The sequence below is a fragment of the Squalius cephalus genome, assembly GCF_949319135.1.
Source record: "Squalius cephalus genome assembly, chromosome: 8".
Lineage (NCBI taxonomy): Eukaryota > Metazoa > Chordata > Actinopteri > Cypriniformes > Leuciscidae > Squalius > Squalius cephalus.
In genome coordinates, this window is record NC_137129.1 from 41054473 (window position 1) to 41078746 (window position 24274).

Here is a 24274-nt window from a genome sequence, read left to right on the forward strand (position 1 = left end):
AAACCATCAAGACAGGAAGTAGAATTGTGTCCGGTAAAGACTTCAACACATCCAGCTTACAGTGTGCAGCTCAAATCAGAAACCAGACCTTCATCACACACACACACACACACACACACACACACCCCGAAAGGTCCAGAAAAACTCAATCACAGTCTGGCACAATCTTCCTCAGTGTCGGGAAACTGGAGTGCAGCTGGAGCTCGAGAAGAGCCAAGATGGCGGAGATATAGACCAGAGCGACCGAACGCTTCTCTCCACCGAACACAGCAACCAGGAGCTAATGTAAACAGACCGCTAGTGCGAGTGTGTACAAACCAGAAGATAACGTTCTGCCAAAAAGTGCCGTCAACCTCAGAAATCACAAATGTAAATTACACAGCTGAAGAAAAATCACTATAAAGACATCGCAACGTGGAAGTCTGTCAGTGTAAGAACTAGCGTCATGCTTTTCTTGGTTTGGTATATGCGTGAAAACGGATGCAGCATTGAGATTATTACTCGTTCTCAGCATTGCTTATGTCGTCTGAGGAAACATGGAAAACTAAACTTCTCGCACTCATTGAGCTCAGCAGCTTCGCACTACATATATCAAAGCACTTCAGTACGTCATGAGCAGAGGCACTGATGCTCTACGTCTCCTTCTTTTGCGGGAATCTCATGAAAACAGTCAGACGTTTCATTTTTCACCTCGAAATCAAAAGAAAGACATTTTGCATTAAGAAAATAAAGCATTTCTTATTCGGGCATTATTTTCATGACATTAAACATTTCTCCACAACTGTAGGCCTAATGTATGGAGTCCCACACATGACATGCAGGAAAACATATATATATCATGGCCATGAATTAATGATTCCTTCCAATGACTTATTAATACGCAGCACATTTTACAAGTTCCCTTGCGCACAATATAATAATTCGTTCCCTCGCTTTTCTAAATCGTGGCCATGTTGTAATAATTAGTTCCCTTGTTTTAGTTCAATCAAAACGAGGGAACGAATTAGTAAAATGAGCTGACATATTAGTCAGTGGCCACGATTTACTAAATCATAACAATTATTATTATATCATGTGCACCATATAAAACAAAGGAACGAATTATTATATTGTGCGATTTACTTAATTTGTGGCCACATCATACATATTTTTTCCTGAATGCCCGGTGTATGTCTCCATAGTAATGCAAATATATATATATATATTAAATATATGGGCTACATATAAAAAAAAAGTCAAACTAATAATATATTTTAAATAATTTGTAAAGTAAAATGAAATATGCCAATTATACTGTTACTATTTATTTCTATTTCTATATGTATTCTATTTTAAAAGAAAACTTCCTAGTTTCCTAGATGTTTATGATTACTGGATAAAGATTTGTTTTATTTTTTTATTCATAAACAACTGCAACTTCATCTTCTAGCTGATATTTAGCTTTTTGCTTTATTTTATTTTTTAAAGCAACAAGCAAAAAAATAATAAACTTTAAGTTTTCTATAATGTCAGATTTGGATTGTCATGAAAATAGTCCCAATGGAAAAAAGTTACGGATTCTAGAAATTCCCTTCATTTTCTGCGAACGCAAACAGAATTTCTGGTATTTTTCTTGAGAAATGAATAAATGACATATATTCGTGAGATTCACCCGTTCACCTGCATAACACGACTAATATAAAGCCATTATACTGAAACAACTGCTATTATTGCACTGAGCAACTTTTGGTAATCATAACGCCCTCCACCAGGACATCAGTTACAAAAATAGGAAAAGAACTGGATAAAGTTATCGAGCGATTAGCTAATATTAAAGACTCTTTACAGTAGATTAGTTTAGGATGAGCTTTGAATGAAAGTGTGCAAGGGAAGTGCATGTGGTTAAGAGCGAGAGACACCAGCGCAGTGCTCTCTCTCTCTCTCTCCTGAAGAGTTCAGCCCAGAGTCGCCCCCTGGTGGCCCTGAGATGCAGCCCTGAGACCCGCAACACCAGGACAAAAACAGTCAAACCAACAAAAACAAGGAGAAAAGCGTGTCTCCCGTCGTCCGTGGGGAATGTTAGCCGTGCTAGATCACATTCACAGAGTGGATTCACACTCCACTTTGCAGGTTGTGGTTGCGGCGCCTTTGCGAGTGAGCTTGAGGAAGCTGGGCTTCTCCGTGACACCGTTAGTCTTACTGGACGAGGTCAAGGCCTTCTTCTGCTCGGCCTTGGAGTCTCCGTCTCGACTGGACCCCGGGTAGATGACGAGGAAGCAGGACGCCAGGAACCCCAGGAAGGAGCCGCCGGACGCCACCATGGGAATGACCCGCACGCTTCCCACCGCGTCCACCACTGCTCCCAGTGCCGACGCCACCAGGATCTGAGAGATGTACACCTGACACGACAGGATGGCACAGTCGATGCCAAAGCCTCGCTTCGAGTTCCCGGGACTGTGCTGGACGTACTGCAGAAACACATCAAAAACACATCGGTCGCATCTAAACGTCCCGTGACTCCGCTGTTCAAGAACTAAAGCAACATGACATTTATTCATTAGATTCATAATGCACTGGCCAACTTTTGATTATCATAATGCTCTCCAATAGGACATTTTTTTGTGACAGCAGTTTATTTAGATAAATAATGAGGAGAATATAACATTATTAGCACCTTTACATTCACCTCTGAAACTTGCATTGCATGAGCTGCTCTAAGAACGCTGTTTATTTGGAGAAATCTAATAACAACTAATAATATATTTGATATGACCTGTAAACCTGCAACCTTGTGACCAGTGAATAGCCATGATATTTACATTTGTTTATGATTACAGCACACAGACTTTTGCAATTGCAAATTAAATGTCTAGCTGATTTAATATTTATTTAAATGCATTTTAAAATATTTCATAAAAAATTAAATAAAATTCTGCAGCATTCATTTTCTTTTTTAAAATAATACTAAAATAAAAATAAAATAAAATAAAATAAAGGCACTCCCTATTCCGTTTGCTTGTGTGATGCTGGACACAGACCCTTTAAATTTATAAAGATTGCAATTTTAATTTCTAGCAGATTTTATATATATATATATATAAAAAATAAAAAAATAAAAAATAAATAATAATAATAATATTATATATATATATATATTATTTTAAATTATTATTTAATTAAATTAAAATTAATCAGAATTTGCAGGACTACCTATTAAGCTTGATCAATTTATAGGGATTGCAATTTAAATTTCTAGAAGATTATATCATTTTTATAAAAATATTTTTCAAATATATATTTTTTATAAAAAAATACATTACAATGAATCAGAATTTACAGCACTACCTATTCAGTTTGCATAATATATAGGGATTGCACTTCCAAATTTCTAGAAGATTAAATATTAAGATATTATAAAAAATAAATATATATTTAAAATTAAATATTTAAAATATATATTTTAATGTTTTTGGGGAATTAAAAAAATAAATAAATAAAATGAATCAGAATTTGCAGTATTACTACTACTATTCAGTTTCCTGGTGCGATATATACTGTGAAAAAAATAAATAAAGTAATGTAATGTTTTTTCCATGCTATACCACTACTAATTATTGGTAAAGCTATTTTTTTTAATGGCTAAATTGCTGTCATGCTACTGAACAATGTAATCAAGTTATGTACCCATAAAGTAATGTGAAGACACAGATAATGCCTGGTACATGTAAAAATGCCCCCCTCAACCCTGGTCATGACAAAGATGAGGTGAAGGGACGGGATTAGCTTTAATTCGGCAGGATTAGCGTCTCAGAGAGAGAGGAGTGTGAGTGCACAGGCGACTCTGACCTCTTTAATATCGTGATACTGTCCCAGGAGAGCGTACGGACAGTACGAGATGCTCATGGAGATGATTCCCATACTGCTGATCATCACCATAGACACGTAGACGTTCGGGAAGATCGCCATCACGGCCGTCCCGATCGCGAACCCCAGAGTGCCCAGGATGTAGATGACCTTTATGCTGAGGTCAAAGTTATCCAGGTACTTCTGCAGTAAAGCTGCGTTCACAGGAGAAATGGAGAATGAAGAAGTGCAGTTGATCTGGTGAAGTTATTTATGATTAAACGCCATATCAGCAGCAATGGCTATATTCATGGCAATCCACATTCAAATCTTGAATTAATGATATCTGCACTACATTCATGTTGGTTGTGTTCTGTTTGCCCTAAGGAGGGTTATTGCTGCTCTTATCCATGCTAGGCTGGCCAGACCGCCAATCCTAACTATACGCTAACAGTCATTCGTATTTGAGGACAGTGGTCCTGACAGAAGCGTTGTGTAGTTGCACAGGTGTGGTTTGAGGAGGTGTACCTGAGCAGATGGCAGCGGTGGCAGCGTAGATCACCAGCCCCCAGCAGCCCATCTGGACCCCGCGGTGGTAGTTCAGGAGGGCCGTGGAGTTCTGCGGGGCCTATAGGGCCAGAAACAGGCATTCATGTTTAGCGTGAAGCTTCCAACACACCGTTTTCTGCTTTATGCTTAAAGCAACACTTCTCTGATGTCACATGGTCACATGACAGGTGAATGCATATTTCATGTTTTTTAGTATGTATGTTTTGCTTGCATTTAATTATTTTATTTATTTTAATGTTATATTTTTTATTTAATGATAAGCTTTTCTTTTAATTAAAATTAATACATCAATAAAAATAATAATAATTATTACTACTATTACAACAAATAATTTGTCTTTAAGTGTTTTTTATTGGTTTGTTAAATTAATAACTTTTCTTTTAATTAAAAATAAGATTTTTATTAAAATGAATAAATCTATAAATATTATTATTATTATTATTACAACAAATATTGTATCTTTTATATTAAGCGTTTTTTAAATTTTTTTTAATTAATATATTTTTTATTTAATTATCAGCTTTTCATTTTAATAAAAAAATCATCTTTTTATTCAAATTAATACATCAATAAATATTATTATTAATATTATTACAACAAATATTTTATCTTTTTGATTAAGTGTTTATTATTTTATATATATATATTATTTATTTTAATTAAAAATCTGCTTTTTATTCAAATTAATACACCAATAAATATTATTATTAATATTATTACAACAAATATTTTATCTTTTTGATTAAGTGTTTATTATTTTTTAAATATTTATTTTAATTAAAAATCATCTTTTTATTCAAATTAATACATCAATAAATATTATTATTAATATTATTACAACAAATATTTTATCTTTTTGATTAAGTGTTTATTATTATTTGTTTTATTAATTTATTTTTTATGATTTAATTATCAGCTTTTATTTTAATTAAAAATCTGCTTTTTATTCAAATGAATACACCAATAAATATTATGTTATTGTTATTATTATTAAAAACACAACCACATCAATAAATAATAATAATAATAATAATAATAATAATAATTATTATTATTATTATTATTATGCCACATCAAACTTGCCATGTTGCAAATATAGAAGTTCCCAAATCTCGTTTCAGGTGAAGTATAGTCTTTTTCTCAGACAAAGTTATACGGTATTTAGCTCTCAAGTTGCATGTTCAAGTTTCTATGGTGCTTGATGACAACAATAATGAAATTAGAATTTTGTGGTGAACTATTCCCAGAGAATGTCTAATAAGGGGAGAACTTCCACTCTCAGTGAACTTCCGGCTTCTGAACTGGTTGCAGTTCCACTCTGGCTCCACATGAGGGCGCTCACAGGACGAGTGCAGAATGAATGGAGGTCAATGGCGCTATACCCCTCAAAATCCACTTTTCCCAGGATATAATTTTTTGTCTAGTGATTTGAATGTTGTATTCGAAAGGAGATGCAAAGAAATTACACATTGCTGGGTGTTAGATTTTTTAGAGTCACTTATTTGCTTTAAAAAGTCTTTTAAAATGTCAATGACGTCATACACATCGTACGACCAGAGATACTGCTTTACGGCAATCCTTCAGTCGCTTTGGTGCTTCAGTCACTTTCTTTTCTCTCGAGGCATCGACAACACAGCTGACACAGGTAAACACACGTGCTAGACGAGTTTTTGTTTTGTTGTTTTAAAAGACCACGCCGAAAATACACACACACACGATGCCATCAAGCGGGATCTCTGGTCGTAATCAGTCCTTCACTGACCAATCAGCGTTCATTAGCAGAATGCTAGCGTTTTATGGGCAACTCAACCTGTAAGAAACCGAAAGGACATAAGTACTCGTTTATTCAACTTTCGACCTATAACCCATGTTGAACTTGCAAAACCTACAATCAAATCTGAGATTTCTCAACAGCAATCGGGTGAAAGAGACAAATTTAGCCGTCTAGCCCCATAGACTCCCATTCATTCTGCACTCATGGGCGATCGCCCCCAGTGGAGCTCTGGTGGAACTACAACCACAATTCAGTACAATAGGACTTAATAGGGAGTGGCCAGGCTCTCCGTAGACGGGCTCTGCTATTCCTCAAACGTAGCCTTTCCTACAGAAACCCCAGGATCTCACCGTAGGGTCTCCCTCATAGATGACCTGCCCCATGAAGTCGGTGTAAAACACGGCCTCCGCGATGATGGCGAACCACGTGACGAGGTGACACACACACAGTCTGAAGAGTTCTCTGGGCATCTTCAGCATGGACATCCACAGGAGCCTGACGGTGGTCTCGGTCTCGCCCTCCTCGCTCTCCGTGTCCCCGCTGGAGTTGGTGTTCCCGCTCTGATGCCTCGCTCTCTGCCCGTTCCTCTGCTTCTGACGCTTCTCCATCTCGTAGATGTCGTTCATGCTGCGGGACGGTTTGATGAGGAACGCCGCGTTGGCGCGCCGGTAGCGGTAGCGGTGCGATCCGACTCGGCCGTAGTATGAGAACGTGCAGGACGACTGTCGGTAGAACGTGTGGCGTTTTCGGCGTATTGATGCGTTCGTGCTTGAGGTTTGCAAGCCGGGCGGCCCGTGTCCGTTGAGGTCCGTCGGATGTCCATTAGGAGCTTTCGATTCGTTGAGCTGATTGTTTAGCAGAGCTTCTTCTCCCTCGCTTTCAACCTGCTGCAAAAACGTGGATAAGCGGCTGAACTTTCCGCGCATGAACTCTTGACTCCCGGCGCTGCTGCTTCGGCGCGGCGGAGACCCGTGATAGGAAGAAATGCGATCTTGGAAGATTGACGGCTCGATTTCGCGTAGGAACAGCATATCGTGATCTAGGTGGTCCAGCGTGGCGTCGGTCATCGCTAAAACAGAGTCGCTTTTACAGCGAACGATCTCGACGTCTAAGAAGTCCATATCGAGCTCGCGCTCCGATCGCCGGTCCGTGTCGTAATAGCCGTAGTGCTCGTCTTCGTGGATCATGTCGAGCTGCGGCGCGATCTTTACGCTGGACTGGGTTTCCGCCTCCTCGTCCAGACGGTCTTGTTGCGGACTGAACTGCTGCTCCTCGATACTGAACAGGTGCAGAGCCACGGAGATCGTGAACAGAACCGCGGCGAACATGAACAGAATTTGCTCTTGAGACTTAAAGATTCGACCCAAGAAGGTGTGTGTCCAGTCAAGACCGCCCAGAGCGTAACCCACCGCGCCACCGAGCCCTGGAACACACAACACACACACACAGTTTAGCACTGAGGGAACGATGTACTAAAAACAGAAAAGTTTTTCCTTTGCACTTTCCACGTACAGACGACAACGATTATCAAAACGATCCCCGTTCACACAGATCCACGAAAACGACTAAAAGCACTGCCAGGCCAGTAGATGGCGATGTCACTTTGTAAAAGATACACACACGCCTATACATAGTTCCCACAGGCCAATTAATGTCACGTGACCTCCCCGGAGACGCCATCTTTGATGGCATAAGCTGCTGTGTTTAAAAAGTTTTACAAGCAAATTTCGAATATTTCTTTCTGTTTATAATGTTACGAAAATCATGAAGAGACAAAGTGACAGAGATTATAAAGAGACTCTATTAACACGACAGAGAGAGGTACAATGCGAAAATTTCAGTCATAAATGGTGTGGATCCGTATGCGCTAACGCTGTCTGTCTGTGTGTGTGTGTGTGTGTGTGTGTGTGTGTGTGTGTGTGTGTGAGTGAGAGAGAGGCGCGGGCGCGATCAAACAGTGGAAACAATGTTGTTTTTGCATGTTTTTAATACCTTGTCATTTTGTTCATACAGGACATCATTCAAACTGCAAAGTGTTAACTTATATTTGTGTACACTTGCAATAAAACACAACATTGTGCACCTGACACAAAGCGCTCTGAGCAAATTCTTGCGTGTTTTGAGGGAGTTTCTTTCCTGTTTATCCTCGCCAGCCATAACCTCCGTCGTTGTGCTGACAAAAGCTTAGTTTTCTCACATTCATGAAGTCTAATGATGGCTATACTGTAAAATCCAAATTTAACTGAACCTCCGGCACGATTTGAACATCCATTGACCCAGCAGGAGATGACCATTTTCACTTTTTATCACGAAATTAACTCGTTTCAGCTTCTTCTTCTAATGTTCTGCCCACAACATGCCCACAGAAATGGCGCCGGGTCGGCAAATGCCCGTATGTTGTGACGTCATGTAGGAACTATGTATAGACCGAAAACGTAATACGCACGACGTCACGGTTTCCACAAGTTCATGTTTTTGCAGTTTACACGGAGACGATAATGATATAGTTTTCAAAAACGTGCACTTTAAAACCAGTTTTCAAAAGTATCCTATCATAGACTGAGTCCCAGATCTAGACGAGTGTGTTCGTCTGCAGTGTGATGTGTGATGACTGAAGCTGTGTGTCAGTGCTGTACCTGCGGAGAAGGCGTGGATGTTGAGGGCCATGTCCTGCTCCTCGGTGTCGGCCACGTCCAGCAGATACGCTCGTATGGGACCCTCGGTCGCATCCGCACAGAAGTCCAGCACCACCACCCCCAACACCGTCATCACGATCCCTCTCGGCTGGTTATCAAGCACGTCTCCTAGAGCAAGACCTGAGAGAGAGAGAGAGAGAGAGAGAGAGAGAGAGAGAGAGAGAGAGAGAGAGAGAGAGAGAGAGAGAGAGAGAGAGAGAGAGAGAGAGAGAGAGAGAGAGAGAGAGAGAGAGAGAAAGAGACACAGAGAGAGAGAGAGAGAGAGAGAGAGAGAGAGAGAGACACAGAGAGAGAGAGAGAGAGAGAGAGAGAGAGAGACAGAGAAAGAGACACAGAGAGAGAGAGAGACTTGACTTTTAAAAACACTTTAATTTACAAAAAAATTAACAAATAAACCTAAAATTCAACCAAAAAAAAAAAAAAAAACATAAAAAACATTAACAATTACAATTCTAATTACCAATTAAATACCAGATTCCCTGATTCACTTATAGTCACCAATACCGCTCCAAAACCCCATCTCCATTCAAAATAAGCGACATTATTAGTGTACCGATAATAAGTGTATTCAATGACCACTCTTGACTTCACCAAAGACTTAAAAAGAGGCACCATGCTTACATCCTCTCCAGCATTTTTACACTGATGTGTCTTATAAATTGCTAGTTTAGCTTGCCCTATTAAAAAATTGGCAAGTGTACACTGTTGCTGCCAAGACTTCTTATATCGGCAACCCAGTATAAATAGACTATCGGTATACGAGAAACCCAATTTTACAATGATTTCTCCCAACAATTCAAACAATGGACAGAGTCTAAGACACTCACAAAACATATGAAAAACAGTGTCAGTTGTATTACAAAAAGGGCATACCGGTAAAACAGTCTCATTAAGCTTTGAAATAAAAGAGTTTGAGGCAATAATACAATGCAATAACCTCCACTGAAGGTCCCCGCATCTTTTGGAGATAGGAGGTTTGTACAGTAATCTCCAAGATGGATATACCTCATCAGAAATAGAAAGCCAAGTCCTCCATTTAGTGTCCAGTCTTTGTTTCAATTGTCCAAGATGTACAGACTTTACACAAATATGATATAACTTTTTTTTCTCAATACAAAAAAATACCAAATCCCCATAACCTTTCAGTAAGTTTGTTGGACTTGTATCGTCAACTGATTCCCAATCTTTAAGGACCACCTTAAATTCAGGAAATGTCTGAGGAATAAAACCATTCAAAAAAACATTATTTATAAAAGAAGTCAACATCGGAGGAAAAGAGGCCTTAAGATTCCTAACTAATCCCTCCACAATTCTAACAGAAGTTAGCCCAACTTGATTAGCAAGCTCATATTCAGTTCGCCATTGGCCTTTTGTTAAATCAATCAAGTCCATAACTTTTGTAATGCCAGCATTAAAAAATTTGGTGATTAAAGATGAGGACACATTAAATGGCATTTCAAAGAGAGGATTAAAAAAAAGAGGTTCTGCAATACCATAATGCTCATCCTCTTTTCTTAGCAGTTTAAAACAATCCCATGATTTAATCACTGATCCATAGAAACTGAAAGGCAAAAAAAGTGTCTTCTCCACAAAGGATTTCTGCATTAGGAACAACTGCTTGTCAAGACCAATTCCTCCAAGACTCTTGAGTATATGCAAACCAATAACAACCCAAGGCACTTGATCTGAACAGTACAGGAGTTTTTGCAATGTATGCAATCTCATTGCCATAATCTTAGATTCCAGATGTATTAATCCCTGCCCTCCCTCTGCCACCGGGAGATACAGGACACCTGGAGGAAGCCAATGGCAACCATCCCAAAAAAAATTAACAAATGCTTTTTGAACACCAATAAGTAGTTCTTTGGGAGGATCCAAAACAGTACATTTATGCCATAGCATTGAAGCTGCCAAGTTGTTAATAACCAAACATCTCCCTCTGTAAGAGAGTTGTGGAAGAATCCATCGCCACTTCTGGATTCTAAGAATCACCCGGTCAAATAGCCCTTCCCAGTTCTTTTCTGTATAACTATTAGTCCCAAAGTAAAGACCAAGGACTCTAAAGCCATCTCGGGCCCATCTACATTGCTTTGGCAGCTGGGGAGGTCCTCCACCCGACCATTCTCCCAACAGCAAGGATGCACATTTCCCCCAGTTGATACATGCAGATGAAGCTTTTCGAAAGCTATCTAAAGAAGAGATCAATCTTGAAACATCTTCCGAATCTTTTATAACTACTGTTATGTCATCTGCGTAAGCTGTAAGTTTAACTGGATCTAGACTGGGGAAAATGGGAATATTTACACCATGTAGTTGCCTCCTAAGTGAAACCAGGAGAGGCTCAATAGATATTGCATACAGGAGACCTGACAGAGGGCACCCTTGCCTTATTCCCCTGGTTACAGTAAAAGGCCTAGTAAGGGAACCATTAAATCTTAACATGCTGTAAATTTCATTATACAACATCTTAATGAGAGAAACAAAATAAGGACCAAAACCAAAGGCTTCCAGGGTCTTAAATAAATATTGATGATCCACCCTGTCGAACGCCTTTTCTTGGTCAAGCGAAAGAAAACCAATGTCCAAATTATGCATTTTAGCAACAGTAATGATATCTCTCAACAAAAAGAGATTGTCAAAAATCGACCTTTTAGGAACACAAAATGTTTGATCTTTATGAATGACTGATGCCATACATTTTTTAAGTCTATTAGTCAATGCTTTTGACAATATCTTAAAATCAGCACAGATCAATGATACTGGACGCCAGTTCTTTAGACACCCAAGATCACCCTTTTTTGGGATTAAGGTTAAAATTGCCCTTCGACAACTCAAAGGAAGAGTTCCTTGCTCAATACATTCAAGAAAAACGCCATATAGGTCTTGTCCGATTAAATTCCAGAAAGACTTAAAAAACTCTGCTGAAAGTCCATCCAACCCAGGTGATTTCCCAGAAGACATCTCCTGAACAGCTTGAGAAAGTTCTCCAAATGATAAAGGACTGTCCAAGTCATCATGTTCCTCTTCAGGTAGCTTAGATAAATCATATAAAAATTCATCAGCTACAGCTCCATCACATTCCTCGGAACAGTATAAATCCTCATAAAAGGAAAGAGCATATGCTTGAATTTCCCGCTGATCAGTCGTAACTCCACCACATGGAATCTTCAATTGATGAAAGATCTTCTGTTCTCTTGACTTTTTTTCAAGTCCAAAAAAGAAAACTGTTGGAGCATCCATGTCATTCAGCTGAGCAAACCGGGTCCTTAGAAGAGCTGTTTTTCCTCGTTCCTCCAATAAGTTCTTTAAAAGGATCTTATCTCTTGCAACAGAGTCAATAAAGGATGAATTATTGTGGGTAGAGTCACTGCTTTGCCCAAGAATATCCTTTTCAAGAGACTTCATTTTTTCTTTAAGGGCTCTAGTACTATATGCAGAGTACTGTTGGCAAAAAGTCTTAATTTGTGCTTTACCGATGTCCCACCATTGACTCAATGACTGAAAACTGCATCTCTCCTCTCTCCAAGTTTTCCAGAAAAGATTAAAAGAGTGAATGAAGGTGCAATCCTGCAATAATCTATTATTAAAGTGCCAATGTGACTTGGATAATCTAGGAATAGAGACAGAAACTTTAATAGATACATAGTGATGATCTGATAAAAAAGATGGCGAAATTGAACTATTAAAGAACCTTCCCCTATTGCCTTTTGCAACATAGAAACGGTCGAGTCTAGCTCCTGACATATTATTTAAATTAGCTTTTAACCATGTGTACTGTCTAACCCCAGGAAAGGCCTCCCTCCATAAATCAACTAAATCATGATCATTAAGTAATTTCTTTAAGCTCTCAGCAGAAGGTGGATGAGGTTCATCATGATTTCTATCCAGATCTGGATTAACAGTACAATTAAAATCACCGCCAAGAACAAGAATATTTCCTTGAGGACACTGTGATAAAGCATGAGAAAGTATTTTAAAAAACATAATACGTTCTTGACCAATATTTGGAGCATACACATTAAAAAAAGAAAAATGTGCATCACCCAAAGCAATATCAGCTCTCAAAATCCGACCAGGCACAACCTCAACCATATCTGGCTGACTACTAACAAATGGAGAAATTAGAATGGCAACACCTGCACTAAGGTTTGTTCCATGGCTTAACAAAACATTGCCTTTCCAATCACCAGTCCACTGTGTCTGATTCTGCTGATCCGAATGCGTTTCCTGTAATAAAATCACATCCGCTTTCTTTAAGCGCAAATAATCGACTAAAGCCACTCTCTTTTCTATACCCCGACAACCATTAATATTAAAAGTTCCAATGTTTAAGGTTGTCATGAGGAAAGGAAAGAAAAAAAGAAAAAAAGCCCAAGATATCACCCTGTTAATAAACATGACTCTACTAGTATTTCTTAGAACTGATTTTCAGTCTTTTTTTAACAGTGCTTACATGTTTCTTGAGTCGATATCTTTTTGGCTGATCAAGCTCCTCCAATGAAGCTTTTCTCGTAGCCATGGCACAAGAATCAACAAAAAGTTGCAAATCAGAGAAATACTTCTCTAATCTTGGTTTTCGCTGATTAAAAGTGCTATCAAGGAAATCATTAATTTGTTGCACTGTATAATAAGGTGGCTTCATTTGAAGGCTGCATTGTTTTCTGCATAACTTCCTTGTGAACTAACATCAGTGAGATAATCTACAATATCAGATTCCTCGCTGTCAGAATCACCTCTCCCGGTGAGCTGTTCCTCGTCACTCAGTGACAGACCAACAGATGCTCGCGAGTCCCGCGACTCTCCGGCATCCGCGAGCTCACCTGACTCCCGCGGACGCTCTGGGTCACTTGTTCCCGCAGCGGCGATCTCAGCCCCACTGCTGACATTATCACACTCACTAGTGTTCACTAAACACTTTTCTGCGTCCACAACACAACTGTTAACTGCATGTTCTTTCGGATTTTCTTCGTCTTTAGACAAAGAATCCGATACAGCCAGATCAGCTTTGTTCCCTAACGTTACATCCTGATTAACACTTTCCGAAGTAGAAGCCACTTGCTCCAGAAGTATATTAGGTTCGGTCTCATTTTGTTCAGTCACCTTATTAGATGGACATTTTTGTCTTGTATGACCAAAAATCCCACAAGAAAAACATTTCATTGAATCCGTGCTGATAAAATTTTTATAATCTTTACCTGACAAAGCCAATTTCACGGAAACGTCCAAATTTTGAAATTCGGCATTCAAAATCATAAAAGTTTGCCGTCTGAAAGACATCACATGTTTCAAATTTGGATTTTTAACACCGAGGGGGATCATTTTAATCGGCATCAATATTTTGCCATAGCGCCCAAGTAAACGCTCAAGTGAATCATTAGAAATAAAAGGCGGCACATTAGAAAGAGTTACCTTTTTAGAAGGGCTCGACAGCGGTAAAACAGGCAGAAAAACATCACCAACAGATAAGCCAACTTCTACTAAATGATGAACCATAGACTCTTCTTTCAAAAACACAACGACAGCTTTATTCATTCTAGATGCTGACAGAATGTTCCGAGCACCTATTTCACTACTAACAGCAGTCAAGCAGTCTTCGACCGTGATCGAGTCATCTGGTATACATTTACAGCCATTCCGGGCTGTTAAGGTAGCAAACCCGTCAGAATCTGCCGACATTTCCACACCCCCTAACAACTAACTACAAACTAAGCTAAACTAAATAATTAAAGAAACAAGAAAAAAAGGGGAAAAAGAGAAAAAACTCACTCAAACACGCCGCCACTCGCTCAAACACTCACGCGTTCCTCCCAGTCACTCCGCACATGCGCACAGAGAGAGAGAGAGAGAGAGAGAGAGAGAGAGAGAGAGAGAGAGAGACACAGAGAGAGAGAGAGAGACACAGAGAGAGAGAGAGAGAGACACAGAGAGAGAGAGAGAGAGAGAGAGAGAGAGAGAGAGAGAGAGAGAGAGATTTACAGAGATTTAAATTTAAATTATGTTATAATATTTTATTATTTTGATATCTTTATAATTATTCTATCTATTCCAAGCTTTGGCAATATTGTATTATGTAAATTAGTCATGCCAATAAAGCAATTTTTTAATTGAACTGAATTGAGAGAGAGACGTTTGAAACACATCCCAGACTTTAGGAGGGAAAATTTGGAGGGAAAAAGCTATAGATTTTTTTTCCAGAATCGGTGTTGTTGCCAAAAAATAGAACTCAATTTAACATTTGTAAAAATCTTTTTATTTTTTTATTTTTTTTTGAAAATGGAAATAAAGCTGAAAATAAAATAAAAGCTGAAAAACTTACACTTAAAAGCTGAAAAAGTTGGACGTTTGAGCACTCAAATGACTAGAACTAAATTGAAAGCTATATAGAAATATTTAAACTACATTATAATAAAGAGCACATCAAATTACTAAATTAAATTCAAATGAAAATATGAAACAATTGCATAAAAATATTAAAAAATATTATAATGCACAAATAAACAATACAAAAATATCATTGTCAATGTATATAAATGCGTTTAATAATAGTTAAAAACATATTCAAAGCTATTTGATCCAACAACTTTCATTTTAAAGTCATAATATGGTGTCTATTATATTCAAACCTAGATTTAAATACTTTAATAGACACACACACACACACACACACACACACATGTCTGGTGCACTATCTTTGTGAGGACTCTCCATAGACGTAATGGTTTTTATACTGTACAAACTGTATATTCTATCCCCTTACACTGCCCCTGCCCCTAAACCTACCCATCACAGGAGACATTCTGCATTTTTACATTTTCAAAAAAACTAATTCTGTATGATTTATAAGCTTTTGTACCCATGGGGACCTCAATTTAGGTCCCCACGGTGACACGAGTCCCCATGAGTCTGTGTGCATTCAGGTTTAAGTCCCCACCGGTGTAGAAAAACATGTCCACACACACACACACACACACACACACACACACACACACACAACACACACACACACACACACACACACACACACAACACACACACACACAAACACGTGTGCACTCACACACAGATTGTTTGTGTTTCAGTCATTAGATTGTGAAAACTGATCTCCCATATTGTCCATATGTTTTTCTCCTGTTCCTGCAGGAGATTTAAAACGCATGAGTTTAAACACACACACACACACACACACACACACACACACACACACACACACACACACACACACACAGCGAGTCATACTCTTACGTAACACTGCAGCAGTGCGATACGCAGCAGTCTCACTCAGCGCTGGACATACAGGACATCTAGCGTGCGCACACACACACACACACACACACACACACACACACACACACACGATTCATCAATATCTCACAGACTTTATGTGCGCCGCACACACAGCCCTCTGGGAATTCAAACATCCTGTAATGCATCCCAGAGCAGTTCAGACCTCAGTGTCCTGACCTTGATCCGGCACACTGTCACGCACACACACACGCATGCTGTGAGAAAACACACATGTATTGATTGTTCTGGCTTATTTTAGAGGGTTACAGTAGAGCAATGTGTGCCACTACAGCCTGAGGTCACGGGGTCAAGTTGTGCATGATCTGTGTAATGATCGATCTGAATGAACTCCTAACCTAAAGTATGAAACTTTAGTGTGTCACTCGTCCCACACGCTTTATGATTCTTCATTGCGGAGAGACGTTGCTGTGCTCAATTTTGGATTATAAAAAAGAAAATCCACAGACTCACATTGAAGGAGGAAGCTGATAGATACTTGGGGTGGACTTTTGATTTGGGCTAGTAGTAGAGAATCACCTAGCAACCACCCAGAACACCCTAGCAACGGCTAGAAACACACGAAACGCAAGAGAACACCACAGAAACCACTAAGCAACATATTAGCATCATGGTGCACAAATGAAATAAAATGAAATGAAATGAAATGAAATAATGAAATTAAATTAAATAAAAAAAATAATAATAAAAAAAATAAAATTAAATAAAATGAAATGAAATAATGAAATTAAATTAAATAAAAAAAATAAATAAAAAAATTTAAATAAAATAAAATAAAATAATAAAATTAAATTAAATAATACAATTAAATTAAATAATAATAAAATTAAATTAAAAACAAAATAACTAAATAAAAATACATTGAAATACTGTTAATTTCTTTCTAGTATTATTTTATAGATTGCTGAAATAGTGAAAACATCTACAGTACATCGAGTGCGGAAACGAACTAGCTCTCTGTTCTATCAGCGGTAGGGTGAGTTTCACGCTTTCCTCCTGACAATGGAGTCGGCGCGCAGCAACACTGGAGACAGGAAGTTGTTCCAGATTGGCAATGAAAGGTAAAAAGGGCACAACAGGAAACAGTTCCCTGTGAACTGGTTCCTAGTCCTTTCCCATGTCATGAGGCCGACGGAGTCACACACAAAGCATTTACTCAGAGACCGACAGATAGTCAAGAGAATATTGTACAAAAACAAGGTATTACATGTCTTAAAAAAAACCATGGTAGGAAAAAGTGCATGATCTCAGTGTTAAAGTGTCATGAACCCTTTTCCTGTTTTATCCTGGTGGTTCACACCTCAGAGTTGGAAAAAAGCTCAAAAATGGGCGTGTAAAGCTGTGGAAAAGAGGGAGAGTAGGGGCTGGGAAAGGGGGAGACAACAACCAATAAAACACAGACCTGCAACACACTCATTATACGGACACACAGATGTTAAAATTTGACCCTAAAATTTGAGGGTTAAAAATCCAACCCTATATAACAAACTGCCAAAGCGAGGGAGAAACACGGTAGAACATTTAAAAGGTCTAATAATTATATTTTCATTACATTTACGAGCATTACAGTCTATGAACAAATGATGCATCAGTGTAACAGAAGGATAAAGGCATAGCTACTTTTTGTCCATTGATGTTTGAATTGTCGGTCTACATCATTGTCTTCTGTGTGTCCTCATATCATCGCGTTCATGACACAGCTGTATCAGTTTCTTATTTGCACATATATTTCATTTGAAGACGTGTGCACACACGGTGCTGTTCATGTTTAGAGCACTAGAGTATATGAAATATGTCTGTAAAAATACAGCATGCGTAATACAGCGCAGTGAAGCGATACGAGCTCTTTCTCATGAATAAATGCGGAGATTAACTCGAGTCAATCACACTCTCCGAAGGCACGCTTCCATCTCACATTTGCCTCGACTTTGCTTTTCAAAAAAATATTTTATTTTATTCTAATTTTAATAGTTATTGATAACATGTATGAGTGCTTTTAGTGTTTTCAGTGATGTGCAGCCTGTACATGGGTCAATTTTTTTGTCCAAAGGCCTTAATAATAATAAAAAAAACAAATATATAACACCAAAGTATGTAAGGTAGTACAACTTGATCTCTTTTACTGAATCCAAAAGGTTTTAATTATATTTTACTACATATAAAGGTATTTTAAAGATTTTGAAGTGTCAAAAGGTCATTCGGTAAAACCGATATAGTAAATATTTAAATGGAATAATATTGTTTTTAATAACTAAAGGAACTACAATAATACAAATATAAAGCATATAAGGCTCTTTTATTTACATTTCCCCTTTTCTCCTTTCCCTGTAAAATGTTTTACTTGAATATGTTGGAGTGTTTAGAGTAGTCCGATAAATGATTACATTTATGAGATCAGTGATCATTTGTTTTAATATTTCTTCTGTGGTACACACTATATACTATCTCAACATCAATGTCAAATCAGTTTTTAACTTTCAAATCAGTGGTTAAACCGAATGACTTTTTTGGTGACATTTTTTCCATCTTGTAAAAAATGACAAAAAAACAGTGTTAATTGATTGTACAAACCACAAATCTTATTGTTAACACCTAGGTAAACTAAAGTTATATAGTTTGGTGTCTTTTTTTCCGCAGTAGTTTCAATTTTGATATTTTTAGGTCAAACCGTTCTTGTCTGTCAGTCCTATAATGCAGGTCTGTGGTCACTGTCTCAAAGAGCATGCACAGAGTCCAAATTAAAACAATTCCCCATTGTAAGTACAAATCGTTTTTACCTCTTATACACAGCCACGTCCAAGTGATCTGGTGCAGACTGGTGCATAGATATATACACTAGATGTCGCCTTGGCTACGGCAGTTCTTAACGAATGTCTTTAAGGCGACCTCTAGTGTATATATCTATGCACCAGTCTGCGCACACGTCACACAGCAGGAAGCGCCCGCGCCCTCAGATCACTTGGACGTGTCTGTGTATAAGAGGTAAAAACGATATAAATACTGTTCGTTTTCTCACACAAACCGCTCGTTTCGTGTCTTAGGCCATCAGTGTGTACTTACGATGGGGCATTGTTTAATTTGGACGATGGGGAATTGTTTAATTCGGACTTCTCTGTGCATGCTCTTTGAGACAGTGACCACAGACCTGCATTAAATGACTGACAGACAAGAACGGTTTGACCTAAAAATATCAAAATTGAAACTACTGCGGAAACAAAGACACCTACATCTTGGATGCCCTTCAGGTAAGCTAAAACATACCAAAATTTAATTTCAAAGTGAACTATCCCTTTAAATGAGCCGCGGCAATGTTTCAAACGAGCTTCTAACGCTAGACAAACGCCTTTATTTTCAACGCGATCACCTTGTACCCAAACCATTTCAAAACTAAGGAGCCATTTGTCCTCCGATTACATACAAGCTCCTCGGCGCCGCGTTTGCGGGACTCATGTTTCGCGCTGTAGGGGATTTTAAAAAAGTGACGTGAGTGGAAGGCAGAGCGGCAGAGAGATGCGACAGAGTTGCGAAATTGCAGGCGCGGCTCGAAATGGCTGTTATTTCAAATAGCATAGCATATTTTAAACTAATCGGTTAACTGGTTTCAACCGGCTAATGAGGCTCGGTGGTCGGTCAAGAAAATTTTTAGTTTTCGCCATCCCTAGTAGTAATAAATCATGAAAATATTCTTTTACAGTATCAGATAGTCTTTCAGGTGGTAAGAGTTCATAAGAGGGGTGGAGTACATGAGATGGGTCACTAAAAATCCTTTTAGTCTCATTTAATGTGCATTGCTCATACAGAGTCTGAATACTACACTGTAAAAGATAATTGTTGGTTTAACTTAAAATACGCTTTCCAGGTTGCCTTAGAATTTTGAGTTCATTGAAATCAAAAATTTGAGTTAATACAAAGAAGGAGATTGGTTTAATCAACAGAATCTCAAAATATTACATTATCTGAACCACATTCATTATCTAAGTTGATTTGACAAAAGAAAAAAAGTTGAAAATATTGTTTTACAGTATCGGATAGTCTTCCAGGTGGTAAGAGTTCATAAGAGGGGTGGAGTACATGAGATGGGTCACTTAAAATCCTTTTAGCCTCATTACAGAGTCTAAATACTATAGGATAGTCTTTCAGTCTAATCATTTTCATCGAAGTTTGAACAACACATAGTATTTCTGCTCACCTATGAGCGAGCCGTTGAGGAAGAGCGCGACGCCCAGCAGGACGCCCACACACAGGGCCAGGATGAAGGGTCTCCTGCGACCCCAGCGCAGGGTACAGCGGTCGCTGGCCGAGCCGATCAGAGGAGTGAAGATCAGGCCCAGGATGGGGCTCAGGAACCACGTCAGGCTGTAGTATTGCTCTGGAAGACCTGAGAGCACATTACAGCCACACGTTATGATGTCACTTCCTGTGCGCGCAGCCCAGGGCTCACAAATATCTCGCGGTTTTGTGTTGCATATCATTATAATTATGCGTATTGCTTTCAGAAAACCGCATTAACAGTAATACGATAAAAGACCCATTATAAACCATTAAAATCCACTTTACAATGGAAAAACCCCTAATATTCAATCTAACCAGATCGATGCTGGTAATACTAATGCAATTGCTAACATTATCCAATATTCAACATCCTCACCAGCATATCAAGCATCTCTGAATTGCATTTAAAATTTCCATCCATTTGGATTACACAGATTTAACATAATATACTAATACACTTAATGTGATGCATGTTTGACAGTCAGAGATAAAAACACTCAAGTTTCATTTATGTATATTGTAACTCATATTTTTCGGCACAGTGTGTCTTGATTCGAGTAGGCACTTAACATTATCCAATATTCAACATCCTCACCAACATATCAAGCATCTCCACTCAAAATTGGATTGCATAATATATTTCAATCCACAGATTTAACATAAACACACTAATAAACTCAATGTGATGCATGTTTGACAGTCATAAAGATAAAAACACTTAAGTTTCATTTATGTAAGGTAGCTCATATGGCACAGATTGAGTGTCTGACCTCTTCGAGCTTGATTTGAGTAGGTTTTGGGGTTGAACTTTTAGGTCAGGACGGCTGATGTCTGTCACAGCTGGCACTCAAAATTATGATCTTATGACCGGATTCAATAAGAAAATAAGATCAGACTATAAAGCAGATTGTTTGTAAGAGTAACAGGCTTTAAATGCTATTTAAATAACTCACACACACAGACTCACATGACTCGAATCATAAATAAGGCCGCTGTGGAAATCGTTATGTGCTTAATAATCCTCTAAAAGCCTGGCAAACGCCCATCTCGCCAATAAAAATACCCTTTCATTGTTCCCGGATCAGCAGAAGACTGGCCTATTAGTGCTGATCTACAGACACGCATTCAGGAAACCCTGAGAAGTTCATGCAAACAGAAAAAAAAAATAATAATAAAAATATATATATATATGTATCTTTTTTTACTTGAATCATCTGATTTAGTTATTAATATTCTATTATATGCCTAGTTAGATATACATATTATTGCATGGATTAATGTTGATTTAATTTTATTGGTAGCAAGTAGCAACCCATCGAATTATTTAGATTAAGAACTTGTATAAATTAACTTATTTAACTGATGTAGTTGACAAAAGATGTTATTTTCTATGGTTAGAAAAACAAATGCTCTCATAAAAAAGGTTGTTAATAAAACCTGAAACTTTATTTCATAGAGGATTGTTTTGGAATGTTAACTTACATTTATAAAGAAATATTGGAAGGGTAGAGAAGGATTTAATAAATATATAATAAAAAAAGATTCAGGCTGATATCTGTGCTCAAGGAAAAGATGAGTAAAAAGAAAAAGTTCTTAATAAATAAATAAAACAATCAATAATTCAGTCAAGAGCTCATGGAGAAGATGAGTAAAAGGAATAAGTTCTTAATAAATAAAAAGAAATACTGAATATTATTATAGAAAATTCTATTCAGTCAAGTGCTCACAGAAAAGATGAGTAAAAGGAAAAATAAATTATAAAAAAAAAGAAAAAAGAATAATATTATTATATAAAACGTAATTCAGTCAAGTGCTCACAGAAAAGATGAGTAAAAATAATACGTTTTTAAATACAGAAATAAAGAAAATCAATAAAATGTATAATAAATAATTCAGTCACGTGCTCATGGACAAGATGAGCATCATTAATGTGAGAAGTGTGCATTTGCTGCTTTATAATGCTTCGTCTGAGTGCTCACCATTTGGAAAAGTACATTTAAGCTCATTGTGTTACAGAACAGACCAGCATTTCCAGAAAGCAAACCAATCCGTTGGCCATTAGAGGAGTATGTGTGTACGTGAAAATTAGATCTTATGTCATAATTCCACATAGTTCCCACAATTCTGTGACGAAAAATGAAAGAGTCACAGTTTTTCTCACGGATGCTGTCAGAAATCGGCTGGAATAATGCCACTGCACCTGCTGGAGACAAGAGTGACGTCCCAGTCCAGGATCCGCAAAAACAACAACTACAACTCATGGTCCTCTGGGAAAAAACGTCCACTGGAGTCCTGAGAAGTTTTCCGAGTCTCTTATCAGAGTCAGGACCGGATCTGATGGGAGCTTGGGAACGCCGGGCCGGCTTCACCTCACAGTGCCACCGTCCACAGCCAGGACACTTCCTCTTCCTCGCTTCTTTCTTAAGATGTTTTTTATATATATATATTTATATTTAGTCTTTGTGCGTAAGCTGCAGTAAAGCACACAAACACTGAGACGAGGCACAAACAAAAGATCTCAATCAGTTGGTGAGCAGGTTATTTGTTCCTTGAAAAATATGTGGAGTAAACATCCAAACAGGAAGTTTGAGAGATTTCAGTAAATAATCACAGGAGATTTTTTTTTGTTTGTTTCCCACCAGGTCAAAAATGGTGAACAATACTGAGAGCAGAGTGAGTCAAACCAGAGGAAGTGCTTTCTAAAAGAGAGAGACACACAAGTCATACTGTACCGAAAACTCAGTAAATCACAGTGAGACGCGGCTCTACAGAGAATCAAACAAAACCACTCCGTTCCTCTGTTCCCAGCCGGAGAAACCATCAGCTCAAACCAGTTTAGATGGATTTCAGAGGTCCAGGATCATCTGAACACATGTGTCCGTGTTCAGATGATCCTGGACCTCTGAAATCCATCTAAACTGGTTCATCTAGACCAGGTCGACCAGCAGAAGCCGTGTGAAACTAGCAACTACTGTCCCTTCTCACTGATTCCCCAGCACAGAGCTCTGACTCACTGACTGAGGAAGAAGAGGAAGAAGAGGAAGAGGAGGAAGAGGAGGAAGAGGAAGAGGAGGAAGAGGAGGAAGAGGAGGAAGAGGAGGGAGAGGAGGGAGAGGAGGAAGAGGAAGAGGAGGAAGAGGAGGGAGAGGAGGAAGAAGAGGAAGAGGAGGGAGAAGAGGAAGAGGAGGAAGAGGAGGGAGAGGAGGGAGAAGAGGAAGAGGAGGAAGAGGAAGAGGAGGAAGAGGAGGGAGAGGAGGAAGAAGAGGAAGGAGAGGAAGAGGAGGAAGAAGAGGAAGAGGAGGAAGAAGAGGAAGAAGAGGAAGGAGAGGAAGAAGAGGAAGAGGAGGAAGAAGAGGTAGAGGAGGAAGAAGAGGAAGAAGGAGAGGAAGAAGAGGAAGAAGGAGAGGAAGAGGAGGAAGAAGAAGAGGAAGAAGGAGAGGAAGAAGAGGAAGAAGGAGAGGAAGAGGAGGAAGAAGAGGAAGAAACTCTTCCTCCAGTGTTTGAGATGCTTCAGTTCCACTAGACTTCATTTCCAATCACTACCATTCATATGACCTCTGATCTGCAAATTCATATAGACAAATGTTTGAATTTATTACTAATTTAATAATCCTTTTAATATTTATTAATTATTAATTGATATATTATAATTAATTAATATAATATATTTTATTTTATTATATTTGTAATATTTTTATACTTTATATATAATATTATAAATCAAAACAAAATAATAAATATTAAAATGAAAAACATATACATACATACATATATATATATATATATTAGGGCTGTCAAAAGATTAATCGCATCCAAAATAAAAGTTTGTTTTTAATAA

At 38.2% G+C, this 24274-nt stretch overlaps 1 protein-coding gene across 4 annotated transcripts in view; it reads right to left on the reverse strand.

The window, feature by feature from the left end:
* Positions 1-747: 747 nt before the first annotated feature.
* slc45a4a (solute carrier family 45 member 4a) overlaps positions 748-24274 on the reverse strand; it is a 59028-nt gene continuing 35501 nt past the window's right edge. For 3 of the 4 annotated variants that reach the window (XM_079879772.1, XM_079879773.1, XM_079879774.1), the window contains 6 exons: positions 20354-20542; positions 8803-8982; positions 6517-7589; positions 4351-4450; positions 3826-4037; positions 748-2447 (listed from right to left, as the gene is read on the reverse strand). In XM_079879772.1, the coding sequence (XP_079735898.1) occupies positions 2079-2447; positions 3826-4037; positions 4351-4450; positions 6517-7589; positions 8803-8982; positions 20354-20542 (2123 nt within the window). In that variant the 3' untranslated portion in view covers positions 748-2078. The remainder of the gene's footprint in view (positions 2448-3825; positions 4038-4350; positions 4451-6516; positions 7590-8802; positions 8983-20353; positions 20543-24274) is intronic. The other variant, XM_079879775.1, reaches the window with a different exon arrangement.